Source organism: Monodon monoceros, unplaced genomic scaffold (genome assembly GCF_005190385.1).
Source record: "Monodon monoceros isolate NGI ecotype Baffin Bay Population unplaced genomic scaffold, NGI_Narwhal_1 Super_Scaffold_15, whole genome shotgun sequence".
Classification (NCBI taxonomy): domain Eukaryota; kingdom Metazoa; phylum Chordata; class Mammalia; order Artiodactyla; family Monodontidae; genus Monodon; species Monodon monoceros.
The window spans coordinates 79865898-79880555 of NW_021703771.1; the positions used below are offsets into that span (position 1 = coordinate 79865898).

General features: G+C 44.6%; 1 protein-coding gene across 1 annotated transcript in view; it reads left to right on the forward strand.

Moving 5' to 3' along the window:
* TULP4 (TUB like protein 4) overlaps nucleotides 1–14658 on the forward strand; it is a 231071-nt gene that overhangs the window by 155067 nt on the left and 61346 nt on the right. The window contains exons 3-4 of the mRNA XM_029223964.1: nucleotides 90–218; nucleotides 8425–8586. Coding sequence (XP_029079797.1) covers nucleotides 90–218; nucleotides 8425–8586 — 291 coding nt within the window. The remainder of the gene's footprint in view (nucleotides 1–89; nucleotides 219–8424; nucleotides 8587–14658) is intronic.

A 14658-nucleotide genomic window follows, 5' to 3' on the forward strand; every position in this document is an offset into this window, starting at 1 on the left:
AGTTAGTTCTCGGTCTGATAACGTCGTAGACGTGATTGCGGCCCACGGGCTCCTTCCCTGCAGTAAGTGTCTTTTTGGTCGTTTCCTAGGTCGTGTTGGTGAGGTGGAATGAGCCGTACCAGAAGCTGGCCACGTGCGACGCAGACGGCGGGATATTCGTGTGGATCCAGTACGAAGGGCGGTGGTCTGTGGAGCTGGTCAACGACCGAGGGGCCCAGGTGAGAGGGCAGGACGCTCCTCCAGGGAAGGGCGGAGGGCAGATGAATGAAACCAGCATCCTGCTTCTCGTGCTGCCCGTTGAGTACATCACTAGAGCGAGAGAGAGAAGGATCGTCCTTCCTTCTCTTCCATTCTGCGGCTGTTGTGAGAATGCTCCAGGCCTTAAGCTTTAATTAAGCCTGTGAAGTCGTTTTTCACCACTCAGTGTTGTGATTACCTGTTAAGTTCCGATTTAACGAAGCGCTCCTGGCATAGCGCTTCTTTGCTGCCCCGTGGAAGGTATTTTCCTGTGTTGTCATCTTCCTAGTTCTCTCACGGGGAGCTCCACATGACCGTTCTCACAGCCAATCCCCAAGCCAAGTTTTTCACAGTCCCTTCGGTCAGGTTTCAGTCAGCGGGGCCACCTGTTGTCATCACTCAGCTCTCCCTTTCTGGTACCACTTTGTCGCTGCTCTGAGGAAAACAGTTGCTCCAGGGACGCCCTGCCGAGCTGTGCTATTTTAAAAACCACTTCGTGGGTTCTCGTGGCTGATGGTATGGCCCTGGCTCTTCCTCCCCGTGAGGACGGCTGCGTGGAGCTCCTGTCTCGTGTGTTTAAGGACACGGGTCCCGTGCCAAGGATTTGACAGGCCCGAGTGTTGGGGGAACCTTTATTGACAAGGGGTTTCTTAGTCTGTTTGGCTCTCCGGGGTGGTTCCCCTGTGACTGCCTTTCTATACATTCCTAAGAAAATGAATTCTCACCCTCTCTCTTCCCATCTGTTGCTTAAATAAGCTACGAGCTTTCCAACTTCGAAAGATGCAGACCGGTGAGGTGACATAAAATTGCAGGGAATGAAGCTCTTCCTAGCAGTTACTGCTAGGCTGAGGAACTTTGTAAGATGTCATCACAGAAGGCAAAGCTAACTCTGGGTGCAAACAGAACATACTTCTTTGTGTGAGTTTACTTATTTGGTAGGGTCGGTGTAATAACTTTGACTGACTCTGGTAAGGCCTTACCGGTTTCCTGTATTCCGCCGTGAGTGGAAAAAGGCAGAGGTGGCGCCTACACTGTGACTACTAACTAACCTTGAAATTGAGCCACAGATGTGGAAACCTCCATGCCCATAAGAAGTTCACGTCACCTAGAAGGTGGACACTGTGGTCAAGAGCATGAGCTCTGGAGTCAGCGTCTCAGTCCATCACGCTTCAGTAGGAGATACTTTACTTCTGTGCCTCAGTTTCCTCATCTGTACACAGGGAGTTTAATGGTGCCTGCCTCCACGGATCACTTGGGAGGATTACAGGACATTACATATGGAAGGGAGTTCCCTGGTAGCCCAGTGGTTAGGATTCCAGGCTTTCGCTACCGTGGCTCGGGTTCAGCCCCTGGTCAGGGAACTGAGATCCTGCAAGTTGCATGGCACAGCCCCCCAAAGAAACAGATTAAATGTGGAAAATGCTGTGCCACTGTCTGCACACGATGGTTGTCCCCACAAGTTGTGATGGTGCCTGAAGCACTTATGAGGTGCCAGCAGCCATAGCCGCCGACAACAGGGCGTACCTGCCCTTAAGTCGTCGCCATAATGTCATCACCAAAGACCAGCTTCAAGCCTTGAGGCAGCAACTCTTCACAGCTTCCCGTGAAGTGGAGACTCTTCTGAACTTGCCCATGAGGGTCTTTGAAGTGCCGTTGTTCTCCCATCCACTAGAGTGAAGCCTTTCCCTAGAAAGGCCCAGTGATCACGTGAGACATGTCTTCAGACCTTGGCCGGCAAGAGGTCTTACAGAGTGTTACTCTTACAGAATGGCACTCAGTGCTGGCCTTTTCCAGGTGTCATCCCTCACCTCCACAGGAACCCTGTTGGGAAGATGTTGTTACTCTCAGTTAATGGAAGAAAAACCCCAGCTCAGGGAGGTTGAGTAACTCACCCAGGAAAGTTAGTTCATGGTTTGTAAAGCCAGAATTTGAACCCAGGTTTGAGTCCGAAACTCTGTCTTGTTCCCAGACAATAAACTGTTTTCTCTTTAGCAGAGGTGCATATACTCATAGTACATCCAGAGAGCTCAGGCTTCACTGCCATTGGCGAGTCCAGCCCCCCCAGCCTGGTGGTGCTGCCACACTGTCTCCTGCTGACGGCAGCTTCTCTGAGGAGGGAGACATCTGTCACCTCCACGTCAGAGCCGTGTGGCCTCTGCCACTGCCATATACCCTCAGCCTTTCTTTTCATTGAGAGTTCGGCGAAAAAAAAAGCGTGTTAGAAACAAGAACAGATGAATTCAGACCTGGAAGTGAATGAGCTTACATGGACCATAGAACATCTGGAAGCACCTAGAATCCCCCAAAAGCCTGTTCCTTTCAGGTTCGACCAGAGTAATCACTGTATCTAGTGATCTGATCCAGATCTTCATATAGCTTTGCTGTTTGCCACTCTGACTCTACAGACCTCAGAATCCATCGAGCACTTGTTATCGTTAAGCACTTGCATTTGGGGGAGATTTGGCCGCTTTTAATTGTGTTGGAGTCGCGTCCTGTATGAGAAGCGTCATGCACCGGTGAGGATGGCTCACTGGTGGAGGGAGCGGAGGGTCTGTGCGCCGGGAGCGGTGTCTGGGGGCAGGAGGGACGGTTCTGTGCCTGGAGGAGGAGCGTCCTTGAAGTGATACTCTTTAGAAGAGGTGACAGGTGATCTTTGTTATATAGCAGGCCTTTCATTGTCGTGAAGTAATCAGACATTTGGCAAAAGCCAAGTGAAGCTTTAACACTCTTTTTTTCGGGAAATGATTATGAGTCCTTTATTTCCAAAATGAGTCTGGAACAGTGCCTGCATTATTTCATAGCATTGGTCACAGGCCGGCTGTGCCAGGCCCAGGCCTCAGACCGTCAGAGGAAAGGCTGTCTTGGGCGGCGGGCCGTCCAGGCTGCTCCTCAGCTTTGGTCAGTCATGTCGAGAGAGCCCTGAACGTGGGCCAGGAGTGCCACGGCCCCCCGCATCGGATAGGCCACAGCAGAGGGCTTTCTGCTTATTTCCTTAACACACTAGGGACTCAGTTCCCCTGGTTTTGTTTTTCCAATTTTGGTACAGTCTTATCACTCCATGCCAGCCTAATTTAATGAACGCAATTAGATCATGTAAACATCCTCTGTTACCATTTTTTGTGGCTGTAAGATGGGTGGTGCCTTGGAGAAGCATCTTGTCACTGGCTATACGTTTTCTCACTCTAGTGAGATGTTTTTCCTTTAGCACAAAGATAAATGAGTTAAAACCCATGTAAATAAGTAACATTATCTTTGCAAAATGAAAGGACTTTTACAGTTTATTGCAGAATTAATGTGTTGTCTGTAAAAAAAAAATCTTTTCAGTTCTTAAGAAAAACTAGATAACGTAACTGGTTGAAACATAAGGTCAGAGAAACCAAGATTCTGAGTTGAAAAACAAACAGCTTTTTCCAGTACCTTCAGACCAGCTGTCGAGGAGCTGTCTCACACCCCCATGCCATTGTCACCAGGGGGACGTGCTGACCACTGATAACCTATAACCCCTGCTGGGAAAACAGCAAGAAGTTCATGTCCTTTTGGTGTGTGTTCATTTGTTTTATTACTACCTGAAGTGTGAAAAGTCCAGTAACGTTACAAATTTCAATGAAGGTGAACATTTCCAAGTATAAGCAACAGTGAAGATGATAGATAATCCATTTTTTTAAGTTAGAAAATATTTAAAAGGTAGTACAAACTGAAAAAGTAAATTAAGGCGATAGAAACAGGGCCAAATACAACAATAATTAGAATAAATGTAAATGGACTGACTTCACCGATCAAGATGATGCTTGACAGATTACGTTTTTAAAAACATAGCTATATGCTATTAGGAGCCACACCTAAAACTTAAGGACATATACAAGTTTAAAGTAAAAAGGTGGAAAAGATGTATTGAGCAAATTATCCAGGAAAAAAGAAAGCTGGAGTAGCAACTGTTATTTTCGGATGAAATAGACTTAAAGATAGAAAGTAATGTTTCGTTTATAGAGTGCTACCACATAATGATAAAAGCTGTAGTTTACCAAGATGATATTTTAAATATGTATGCACTTATTAATAATAGCGTCAAAATATATGAAGGAAATTGACAGAACTGAAAGTAAAAACTGATAAATTCATTGATATACTGAGAAGTTTCAACAACAAAAAAAATCAGCAAAGATATAGAAGATCTGAGCAACACAGTTAACAAGCTTGACCTAATGGACACTTGTAGTTACTGAATCCACCAAGTAGAGAACATACATTTTTCTCAGACACACACAGAATGTTTACAAAAATTAATCATGTCCTGAGGTTTCGCAGACTTTTTCTGTGGAGGGGCAAGATAGTACATATTTTAGGCTTTGTGGACGAGGAGTCAGAATTGAGGATATTACGTAAGTACTAACAAGAAAGAAAAGAAAACCAGAAAACTTTTTGTTGATAAAGTTAAAAAGTTTATTTATGGATGCTAAAATTTGAATTTTATATAATTTCACATACAGCAAAGTATCATTCCTCTCGAAATTTTTTCCTAACCATTTAAAACCATAGTTTGTGGACTGTACAAAAATAGGTGGCAAATAGATTTGGCCCACTGGCCATAGTTTGCCAGCCTGTTTTAGGGCATTCATAAAACCTAAACAAATTTCCATTGGTAGCTCTCATGATTATGGACCATGATTTCTGAATGGGTTAGAAGTTAATAACAAAAACATAAATTTAAGAAATTGGTGGGAATTCCCTGGCGGTCCAGTGGTTAGAACTCGGCCCTTTCACTGCCGGGGCCCAGGTTCAGTCCCTGGTCAGGGTACTAAGATCCCACAAGCCATGCAGCGTGGCCAGAAAAAAAGAAAAGAAAGGAAATTGCTGACCAAATATTTGGACATTTGGTCATTTTTAAATGCATTGTTAAATAGTTCATGGGTTAAAGAACAAATTTAATGGCCATTTATAAAATCTTAGATCTGAATGATAACGGACTGTCTACATATCAAAACTTGTGAGATAGGATTAAAGCAGTGATATAAGAAAATATATATCCTAGGGTCTTCCCTAGTGGCGCAGTGGTTAAGAATCCGCCTGCCAGTGCAGGGGACAAGAGTTCGAACCCTGCTCCGGGAAGATCCCACATGCCGCAGAGCAACTAAGCCCGTGCACCACAACTGCTGAGCCTGAGCTCTAGAGCCCGCGAGCCACAACTACTGAGTCCACACGCCACAACTACTGAAGCCCACGCGCCTAGAGCCCGTGCTGTGCAACAAGAGAAGCCACCACAATGAGAAGCTCGTGCACCGCAACGACGAGTAGCCCCTGCTCGCCGCAACTAGAGAAAGCCTGCGCGCAGCAACGAGGACCCCACGCAGCCGAAGTTAAATAAATAAATAAATAAACTAATTTTTTTAAAAAAGAGACTATATATCCTTAATTTATGTATATTAGAAAGGAATAAAACTCTGATCAAATGAACAGAGTAAATCCAGTAAAAGGAGAAAGAAAATATAATTTAAATAAAAGTAGAAATTAATGCAATAGCGAAAAAATCATACAATAGAGGAGATCAACAAATTCAAAAATTTGTTCTTTGGAAAAAAATTAATGAAGTAGACAAACTGCTGGCAAGCCTTGAGTAAGAGAAGAAAGATGAAACCTAAAATAATTTTATGAATGAAAAGTTGAGCATAACTGTAGATAAGGTAGAGATTACAAGGTAGTCAAAGGTAAATAAAAGATGCCTAGGTAATTCAGTGGGGGAAGAATCATCTTTTTTTTTTAATTGAGGTATAATTGACATATAACATACTGGTTTCAGGTGTACAACAAAATTTGTATCTACTGGGAAATGATCGCCACGATAAGTCTATTTGACATCCAAGGAATAGTCTTTTTGACAAATGGTGCAGAAGCAACTGAATATCTGCATTTAAAATTTAAAAAGTAGAACCTTGATTCTTACCGTACACCCTGTGCAAAAATTAAATGAATCATAGACATAAATGTAAAAGCTGTACACTTCTTCTGGAAAGTTTGCGTTTGCCACCTTGGGTTAGGTAAAGATTTCTTGGATTGGATACAAAAAGCATGAAACGTAAGAGAAAGAACTTGATATTGGACTTCATCAACATTTAAAACTTACTTTTTGAAAGATATCCTTAAGAAAATGAAAAGGCAAGTTACAGAATGGGAGAAATTATTTGCAGCACATATTCAGATAAAGGGTAGTATCTAGAATTTTTACAACACAACAAGAAGGTCGAAAACGTCTATATATCTGTATACATATGTGTACGTGTGTGTGTATTTACGTATATAATGAATAGGTGAACGTGAACGGATATACAAATAGATCTATGTGGCAAGGGATGTGAATAGAAAGGTTCCAAAAGAGGATGTGCATATGATCAATAAGCACATGAAATGATGCTCAGCATATTAGTCATTGGGGAAATGCAAGTTAAAAGCACAGTGTCCTACCACTACACACCTACTGGAATAGCTAAAATAAAAAAGACTGGCAATACCGAGTGCTGGTGAGGTGTGGACCTACTCACATACATTGCTGATGGGAATGTGAAATGGTTTAGCCACTTTGGAAAAGCTTGGTAATTTCTTATGCATTTAAACATACACTTACCATATGACCCAGCAGTTAATTCCATTCCTAGGTATTTACTCAAGAAAAATGAAACCATGTGCCTACAGAAAGTCTTGCACGTGAATACTCATGGCAATTTTGTAATAAGCAAGTACTGGAAACAACCCAAATGCCCAGCCCTTTGGGGAGATGAATAAATTGTGGTATATTTATACCATGGGATATTACTCATCTATAAAAAGGAATGAACTACTGATGCACACAAGAAATCAGAATACTCTCAGAATTATTACACTGAGTAGAAGCAATCATGAAGAAAAGTGAACGTACTGTGTGGCCCTGTTCATGCGAAGTTCCTAGAATGAGCAGCGCTAGTTACAGAAGTTAGGCCACTGGTTGCCTCAGACCCAGGCTGAGGGCAGGGAATGGACTGCCAAGGGGAACCGTATTTATTGCACATAAATTATAGCTCACTAAAGGTGATACTTAAAAGGATATTAAGTACTATTAACAGCTACTTGCCAACAGTTTTGAGAACTTACATGAACTGGACAAATTCCTAAAAAAATATTTTAATAGAACTGACTCAAGAAGAAATAAAAAGAGAGGCTTGCCTGCTGCTAACACTATTAAATAAGTTGAAGCAATGATTAAAAATCATCCCACAAAAAAGGGCAAAGCCAGATGGTTTCACAGGCATGTTCCACCAAACTCTGAAGCAACAGGTCGGCCCAGTTTATACAAATTCTTCCTGGCCATGGAAGAAAAGGGACTACCCTCTAACTCATTCTGAGAGGTCAGCATTAACCCTGATAAATTCAAACAAAGGCGTTATAAAAAATGAAATCACAAGCTTGCCTCACTCGTGAATACAGATGTGGAAATCCCAAACACGTAATCAACTTCAACTGTATGTGTAAAGGACGATACTTGACCTCGAAGTTGGGCTTCTTCTAGGTATGTAAGGATGGCATAAAACTGGGAAATCCATGGAAGTAATTTGCTGCAGTAATAGATTAAAAGAGGAAAAACATGTGGTCCTTTGAGTAAATGCAATAAATGCGTTTGATAGAACTGAACACCCAAGTATAAGTAATGTGTTCCGGTTAGAGATTATTTCTCATTTTGATTGCGGGAATGTTGTTGGCAAGACTGAGAAACGTATATAATCAGAAACTGAGAGCTTTACTATCTTGATAAGTGACCCCGAGACACTGATGGAGAATCTGGTACTATAAGGGGCAGGCCGTAGAACAGTGTCTAAAAGCAAGGATGCTGGAGCCGCACAACCCTTGATCATTCTTCGCTCTGCCCCTCGCCAGCCCTGTGAGACCAAGGAGAAGTTACTTCTCTCCGCTGTGGGAGGTATTACCATGGGCTTAATGAATTACCATGTGTGACACACTTAGCACCTCCACGCTGGCATATGCTTTTCAAATAATGTGTTTTATGTGTTATTGTTAAAATACGTGCAACAACATATTGTATTGTCTCTTTAAGGCCATCTCGATCTTAGCCAAAGGCTAAGGTAATGACTACGTCTAGTCTTTGATAAAAGTGCTTTCCCTTTCAGATTACAAATTGACTCCTTTTATCTGTGTGTCCCAAAGGTGAGTGATTTCACGTGGAGCCACGATGGGACTCAAGCACTTATTTCGTATCGAGATGGGTTTGTCCTGGTTGGTTCTGTCAGTGGACAAAGACACTGGTCATCTGAGATCAACTTGGAAAGTCAAATCACATGTGGCATATGGACGCCCGATGACCAACAGGTAACGCCTCTTGAACATGATGTGTCATGTTAAAACGACGTGAGCTGAGGGGGAAAAGCGTTAAGTACTAATACGGTGGGGCCGGGGGGGTGGAGGAGGGGGGGGAGGAGGGCTGTCTCAAAGGCTGGTAAAGAATGACAAAGGGAAAGAACACTGAGCTTGTCCAGGTAAAAATTAACCCCGAAATTGCATGTGTTAATAGATTGGGGAAATAACATTCCCCACCGATACTGTGAATACTGAGTTAACAGTTTAATTATAGAAAATACTCATACAAATTTACTTTAAAATCTGCATAAATAGCCAATTGATAAATGGATAATGGACATGAATCGTTCACAAAAGAAGTTCAACCAGTCAGTAGTCATGGTGGGAAAGTATGTACTCTCAGGGAAAAATACGAAATAGCATAGTGAGAGGGTATATTTTCACTTACTAACAAAGAAAATGATACCCATGATTTTATTGATCATTCGTAACGGTTTAATCAAATAAGTATTTTCATTCATTGCTGGTAATAATATGCATTCGATCTTTGGGGTGGCAAAGATTTGATACAATTTTTAAGCAAGTCTAAAAGATTACCATCTGCTCTGACCTGGTAATATGCTTTAGGAATTTATCTAGAAGAGACAAAATGGGAAGAAAATAAAAGTTGTGGTCGTTAAAGCATTATTTATGATAGTAAAAATTTGGCAACAGCCTACTAGTACGAAAATAGAAGACTGGTTAAGTAAACTGTGGTATAACCACTTAAAGGATCATATAGTAGTTCAATAAATTAGAGATCGTGGTTATAAAGATGACGTAATAATCTGAAAGAGCTCTTACGATATAATGTTAAGGAGAAAACCCAGGATACGAAATGGTGTATGTGGTGTGATTACCACATCATAAAACAACCGAAGGAAACTACCCACATTGTCAAACTAACTGGAAGGAAATTAATCAAAATGCCGCATGTAGGTGGTTATTTTATGGTGAGCCTATGGGTCATTTTTAAAACCTAATTTCAAGTTTTTCTTTAAGGTGCCTATTTTACGTTCATGATAAAATGATGTATAATAACCTAATAAAATTATATATTGATAATTCATTTTTTAATATAAGGGTTGACTAGTTAAAACCTTTGTAAATGTAAAACTTGTGTTTTCCAAGTACAGGAGAATCCCTAAAATGCCAGAACATTTTATACTTGAGATTTCAGTTTAATTGTGGTAAAATCAAACAGTATAATATGAAACCATAACTTTTTGGGGAACCTTTTTTATTTTTCTTTTTTTTAATGAATTGCTTCTTGTGACTTCTTATCACTGTATATTTCATGTTTCATTTTATTTTCAAGTAAAAATGCTCAGTATTTTTTTCTCTTCTCAAAATTAGTGTTATGAGAATTACAAAGAGGTAGTAGTCTCAACTCTTGAGTTTCTTCCCTCCCCATCCCCCAAAGGCATCTTAGTATCCAATAGCACATGTGTGTTTCTGTGTGAAGCACGTGGATTTATCTATTACAGCATTTTATTTTTGTAGGATTTTACTGCCCCTGCAGTCTGCTCAGAGATGCGTGCCGTGGCCCAGTGAGCGACCTTGCACACACACTTAACCTCTCCCTGCTTCAGTTTCCTCCTCTGTGACGAGGGGTGTGAATTATTTCCTGCCTAATTCCCAAGGCTTTTGTAATGATCAGATGAGGGAACAGATGCGAAAGCAGTTAAGACAATGTCAGAGGAAGTCTCGGCTTCACATTCTTCCCTCACCTGGAGTGACGGAACCGTGAGGCTCATGTCACGGTCCCCCCGAGCTGTGCTGGCCAGTGTCCCCAGCAGACTGCATACCTGGAGTGTGACAGGCATGGGACCCAGAGAGGCTGGGGACACAGTGTGTGAGATGCAGCACGTGCCTTTGAGGGCCTTGGGCCACTGGAGGAGGCAGGCCCACAAGCGCCTTGTGCTGCGTCCAACATGGTCGCCCAGGTGGCAGACAGCATGGTGTCGAGCGGGGGACAGAAGCGAGGAGGGCTGCAGCTTTGACTGAGTCCCCTAGGCCTGTCGGCAGGACCCCAAAGCAGCTTTGCAGATGGTTGGGCTCCTGGCCCACACCTTTGTCTGGATGGCTGTTTTTATGGTTCTGTATTGAGGGCCAGCAGGTGGGATTTCATTTGAGGAAAGAGCTCCATTGCCTTTAAAAAAAAGATTGCAGACCTTGGAGGAATTCAACACAGGGAAGAGGTGTGTGGGACGCTCTATGGGTCGTGTTTGAAGTGAGACATTCCTCCCTCCGTCTCTGTCATTCTTTCGTATCTTTTGCTTAGTTTGAAAATTATTGATGAGAAAAGAGTGTGAAGACAGTATAGTGTTTGTAATGTAATTAATGCCCTGAGCTCTGACGTTGGGACAGTCTCAGGTGTGGGCTGCAAGAAGCCAGCTACATCTCTTCTCTTCTCCTGGAGAACCTTCTGCCCTTGATGTAGAGTAAAACAGCCTCCAGGATGCCTCCTCACATCTTGAGACAGTTCTGATCGTAATGGGATTTTAGGCTGCTTCCTGTTAACTCTTCAAAATGTAAGCAGTACAGTTTTACAAGCAGTGAGTTTGAAATCTAGCCATTTTCCTGTTTGTCATATATTTTCCTCATGTTTTCTGGGGGGTCTGGGTGAACCCTGTGCCTCTTCAGACATGAACATTTACAAATATGCATCCAGCTCGCTTTGAGTCTTGGCTGAGGATCAGTTCACTGTCAGAGCCTTTGAGCTGGCTGTGGAGAGCTTGAGACGTGTTTCCGTTACGTGTCCGTCATCGGATGAGTGGATAAAGAAGATGTGGCACATACATACAATGGAATATTACTCAGCCATAAAAAGAAACGAAATTGAGCTATTTGTAGTGAGGTGGATAGACCTAGAGTCTGTCACACGGAGTGAAGTAAGTCAGAAAGAGAGAGACAAATACCGTATGCTAACACATATATATGGAATTTAAGAAAAAAAAATGTCATGAAGAACCTAGGGGTAAGACAGCAATAAAGACACAGACCTACTAGAGAATGGACTTGAGGATATGAGGAGGGGGAAGGGTGAGCTGTGACAGGGCGAGAGAGAGGCATGGACATATATACACTACCAAACGTAAGGTAGATAGCTAGTGGGAAGCTGCTGCATGGCACAGGGATATCGGCTTGGTGCTTTGTGACCGCCTGGAGGGGTGGGATTGGGAGGGAGGGAGACGCAAGAGGGAAGAGATATGGGAACCTATGTATATGTATAACTGATTCACTTTGTTATAAAGCAGAAAGTAACACACCATTGTAAAGCAATTATACTCCAATAAAGATGTAAAAAAAAAAAAAAAAAGGTAGAGATGCTGGCACGTGAGCCAGCACGTGTCTAGGAGTTAGCACTGCTGTCCCAGGAGGAGGGTGAGCAACTGGTGGATCCGTGTCCGCAAGAGCAGGACAGAGGAAAAAGCCTCAAACTTACATCTGACGGATTTAGGTTAGATGAAGAAGGTTTTTGTTGTTAAAGTTCTGAGCACAAGAAGAAAACTCTCCCTCCTTTCCTTTCCGCCCTTCCTGGGAGAACTCCAAGAAGGCGGCTCCCAGAAACATCCCTCTGCGGTGGGGACCAGGGGTTCTGCAGAGGACTTCTCGGGCTGCTGGCCTTGTCCCATTCTTATCCCAGTTGCCGCTTCTCTGTCACAGCTCCCACGAGAGGCACGTGTATGGTCTGGGTGCGCCAGCCGTGTTTGGATTCGTTGTAAGGGATCTCGGGCCTCAAAGCCATGTGCACGTGAGGCACATTAGCGACTCCTGCTTGCACACAGTCAGTGCAACCCCTGATCAAACAGGACTCATTCAGTGCCGGCGTTTGCAACCTCCCTCCCCGAGCCAGTGGTCCTTCCCACTAAACCCAGTCCTGGCCTGCTGGCCTTTCTTGCCACTTCTCCACACTTTCTACTCAGGTTGCCTGCCCCCGGGCCCCCGGAGTCTTGGAGCATCTTCTCTCTGGGCTCCTGCCTCGGGTGAAGGCTGTCCTCCAAGCAGCCCACGGCTTCCCTTGGCTGCTGCCCCCCTGCTCGGCCCCTTCGGCCCCAGGCCACACGTCCAGGCTTCGTGCTCTCTGGTCGCTGCTGGCCAGATCCAGCCCCTGTCCCAGCCTCGTCTTCCCCTTCCCCGTGCCGCCCTTCGCCTGCTCCTGGAAACCTTCCCCAGCTGCCCTGTGCTGGCGCTGCCACCTCGGGCTCCCGAGCTCCTTCCACGCTTTCTGGGCTTCCACCCTTGGCCTTCCCCCTTTTTGCCTGTCCTCGGGGCGATTTCTTCCACTGCCACGTGTGCATCTCAGGCTCCCCAGCTCTGTGCTATGCTCACGTCTCCCTCTGATCCTTCACACTGAGCCCCGGCTGCCCGCAGACCCCGCTGGAATCCCGTGTGGTCCGCCCTCTCGGGTCCGTCCTCATCCCCGCCCTGCTCCTCTAATTGCTGATCACTTACGCCCCTGGCTGGGAGCTGTGCTTGACTTTCCCTCTTCCTTAGCTGCACGCTCTACGTAGTCACTAAACCCTACTGAGTCCACTTCCTAAGTACTTCAGGGCCAGGAATTGATTTATTTGTATTTAAAAGTGGCAGATGACTGTGCTCAGACTAACGTCCGTGAAGGTAGGTAAGGCTCCACGTACCTAGAATTCTGGAGTAGGGCTGGTTGATCTGGGGACTCCCAGGTTCTTCCCACGGCTCCTCTCCTGCAGCTTCGTCCCTTGGCTGGTTCCTTCTGTCGTGTCCGGTGGCTGCTTCTGCCAACTGGGCTGCCTTTTTCTTGGTTCATGTCCAGTGAGGGAGTGAGTGGCTCTTCAGCTCTTTGAAGTTACTCGAAGGTTCCCCTTGGCCACCGCAGTGGCTTGCACACGGTGTGCATTCCTCAGGGAGTTGTGTGCATCTGCCTTCCTGGGGCTGGGTGTGGCCTACGGCCCGGGGAGGAGGGGGCAGAGAGCACCCTGCAGAGCCCGGGGCAGCCCCACTTCCATTAGTTTTAGATGTGTTGTTGGGATGGGAATCTGCTCCCTTTCTGCACAGTCTGCTTGCTTCCTCTCTAACTTCTTTTCCTATTTATTTTTACTAATTTTTATTAAAGAGCTGTAGTTTTTAAAAATCAAATAGTACTACTGGGTTTATAATGAATGTTTTTTAAAAACCACAAAACACAAGCACCTTTCAGCTCCCTGTGCCGCCCCTCCCGCTCCCAGATCCCTGCTCCCTGTGGCCAGCACTTTGCTTGTGTTTCCCTCCTCATTTCTGAGTTACGGGCTTATGTGCCAGATCTTGATCTTTCTTTGGACTCAGGTCTTCTCTGCCGACTTTGCACGTGGAAGATAAGGACTGGCTCTCTCAGAAGGCCCCCTTCCACGGCTGCCCGCCCCCCACCTCCCATCTTCCCAGTGTGCTCTGTCTTCTCGCTGAAGGCCCGACTCACACACAGAAGAACCAGGATAGCATTGCCTTCCTCATGCAGCCATTTGCTTTTTCCACAATTAGTCAAGTTGCTTTATTTATTTCCTTAGTTTTCTGTGTACCAATCACAAATTAATCCCTCTGCTCTCCAAAAAATTGAAAATCTCCTCCGAAATGTTCCACCACCCCAAGTGGTACATCTGCCTCACTTGTTTCCTGGCGCTGCCCCTCCCTGGGCCCGCAGCCGCCTGCTCCGGCCTGAACCGGTTGCTCTTGGCCCGCAGCACACCTGGCATCCTGAGCACCCGTTCCCTCATCTCCTCCTGTTTCTGGGACGAGCACCTTTATTTTTGTGGTTTGTCCCCTCATTTTGGTGGAACGTGTCTTCAGGGTGTTGTATGTTTCAAGATGCTGTGCTTTGTCTCTCTCACCTGTTTGGCTGGGACGTGGTGGTCATTTTCCAACTTGTCCTTCGCCTCCAAGGACTTGTCTTAGTTCTGTGATATTTTCTTTTCTCTTTCTGGAAATCTTATTATTCAGATGATGTTCTTTTAGGTTGATGATTTGATTTTAATATCTTTTCTCGCCCTGTTTCTTTTCTTTGCCTAATCTTGTTTTCTGGGTAATGTCCTG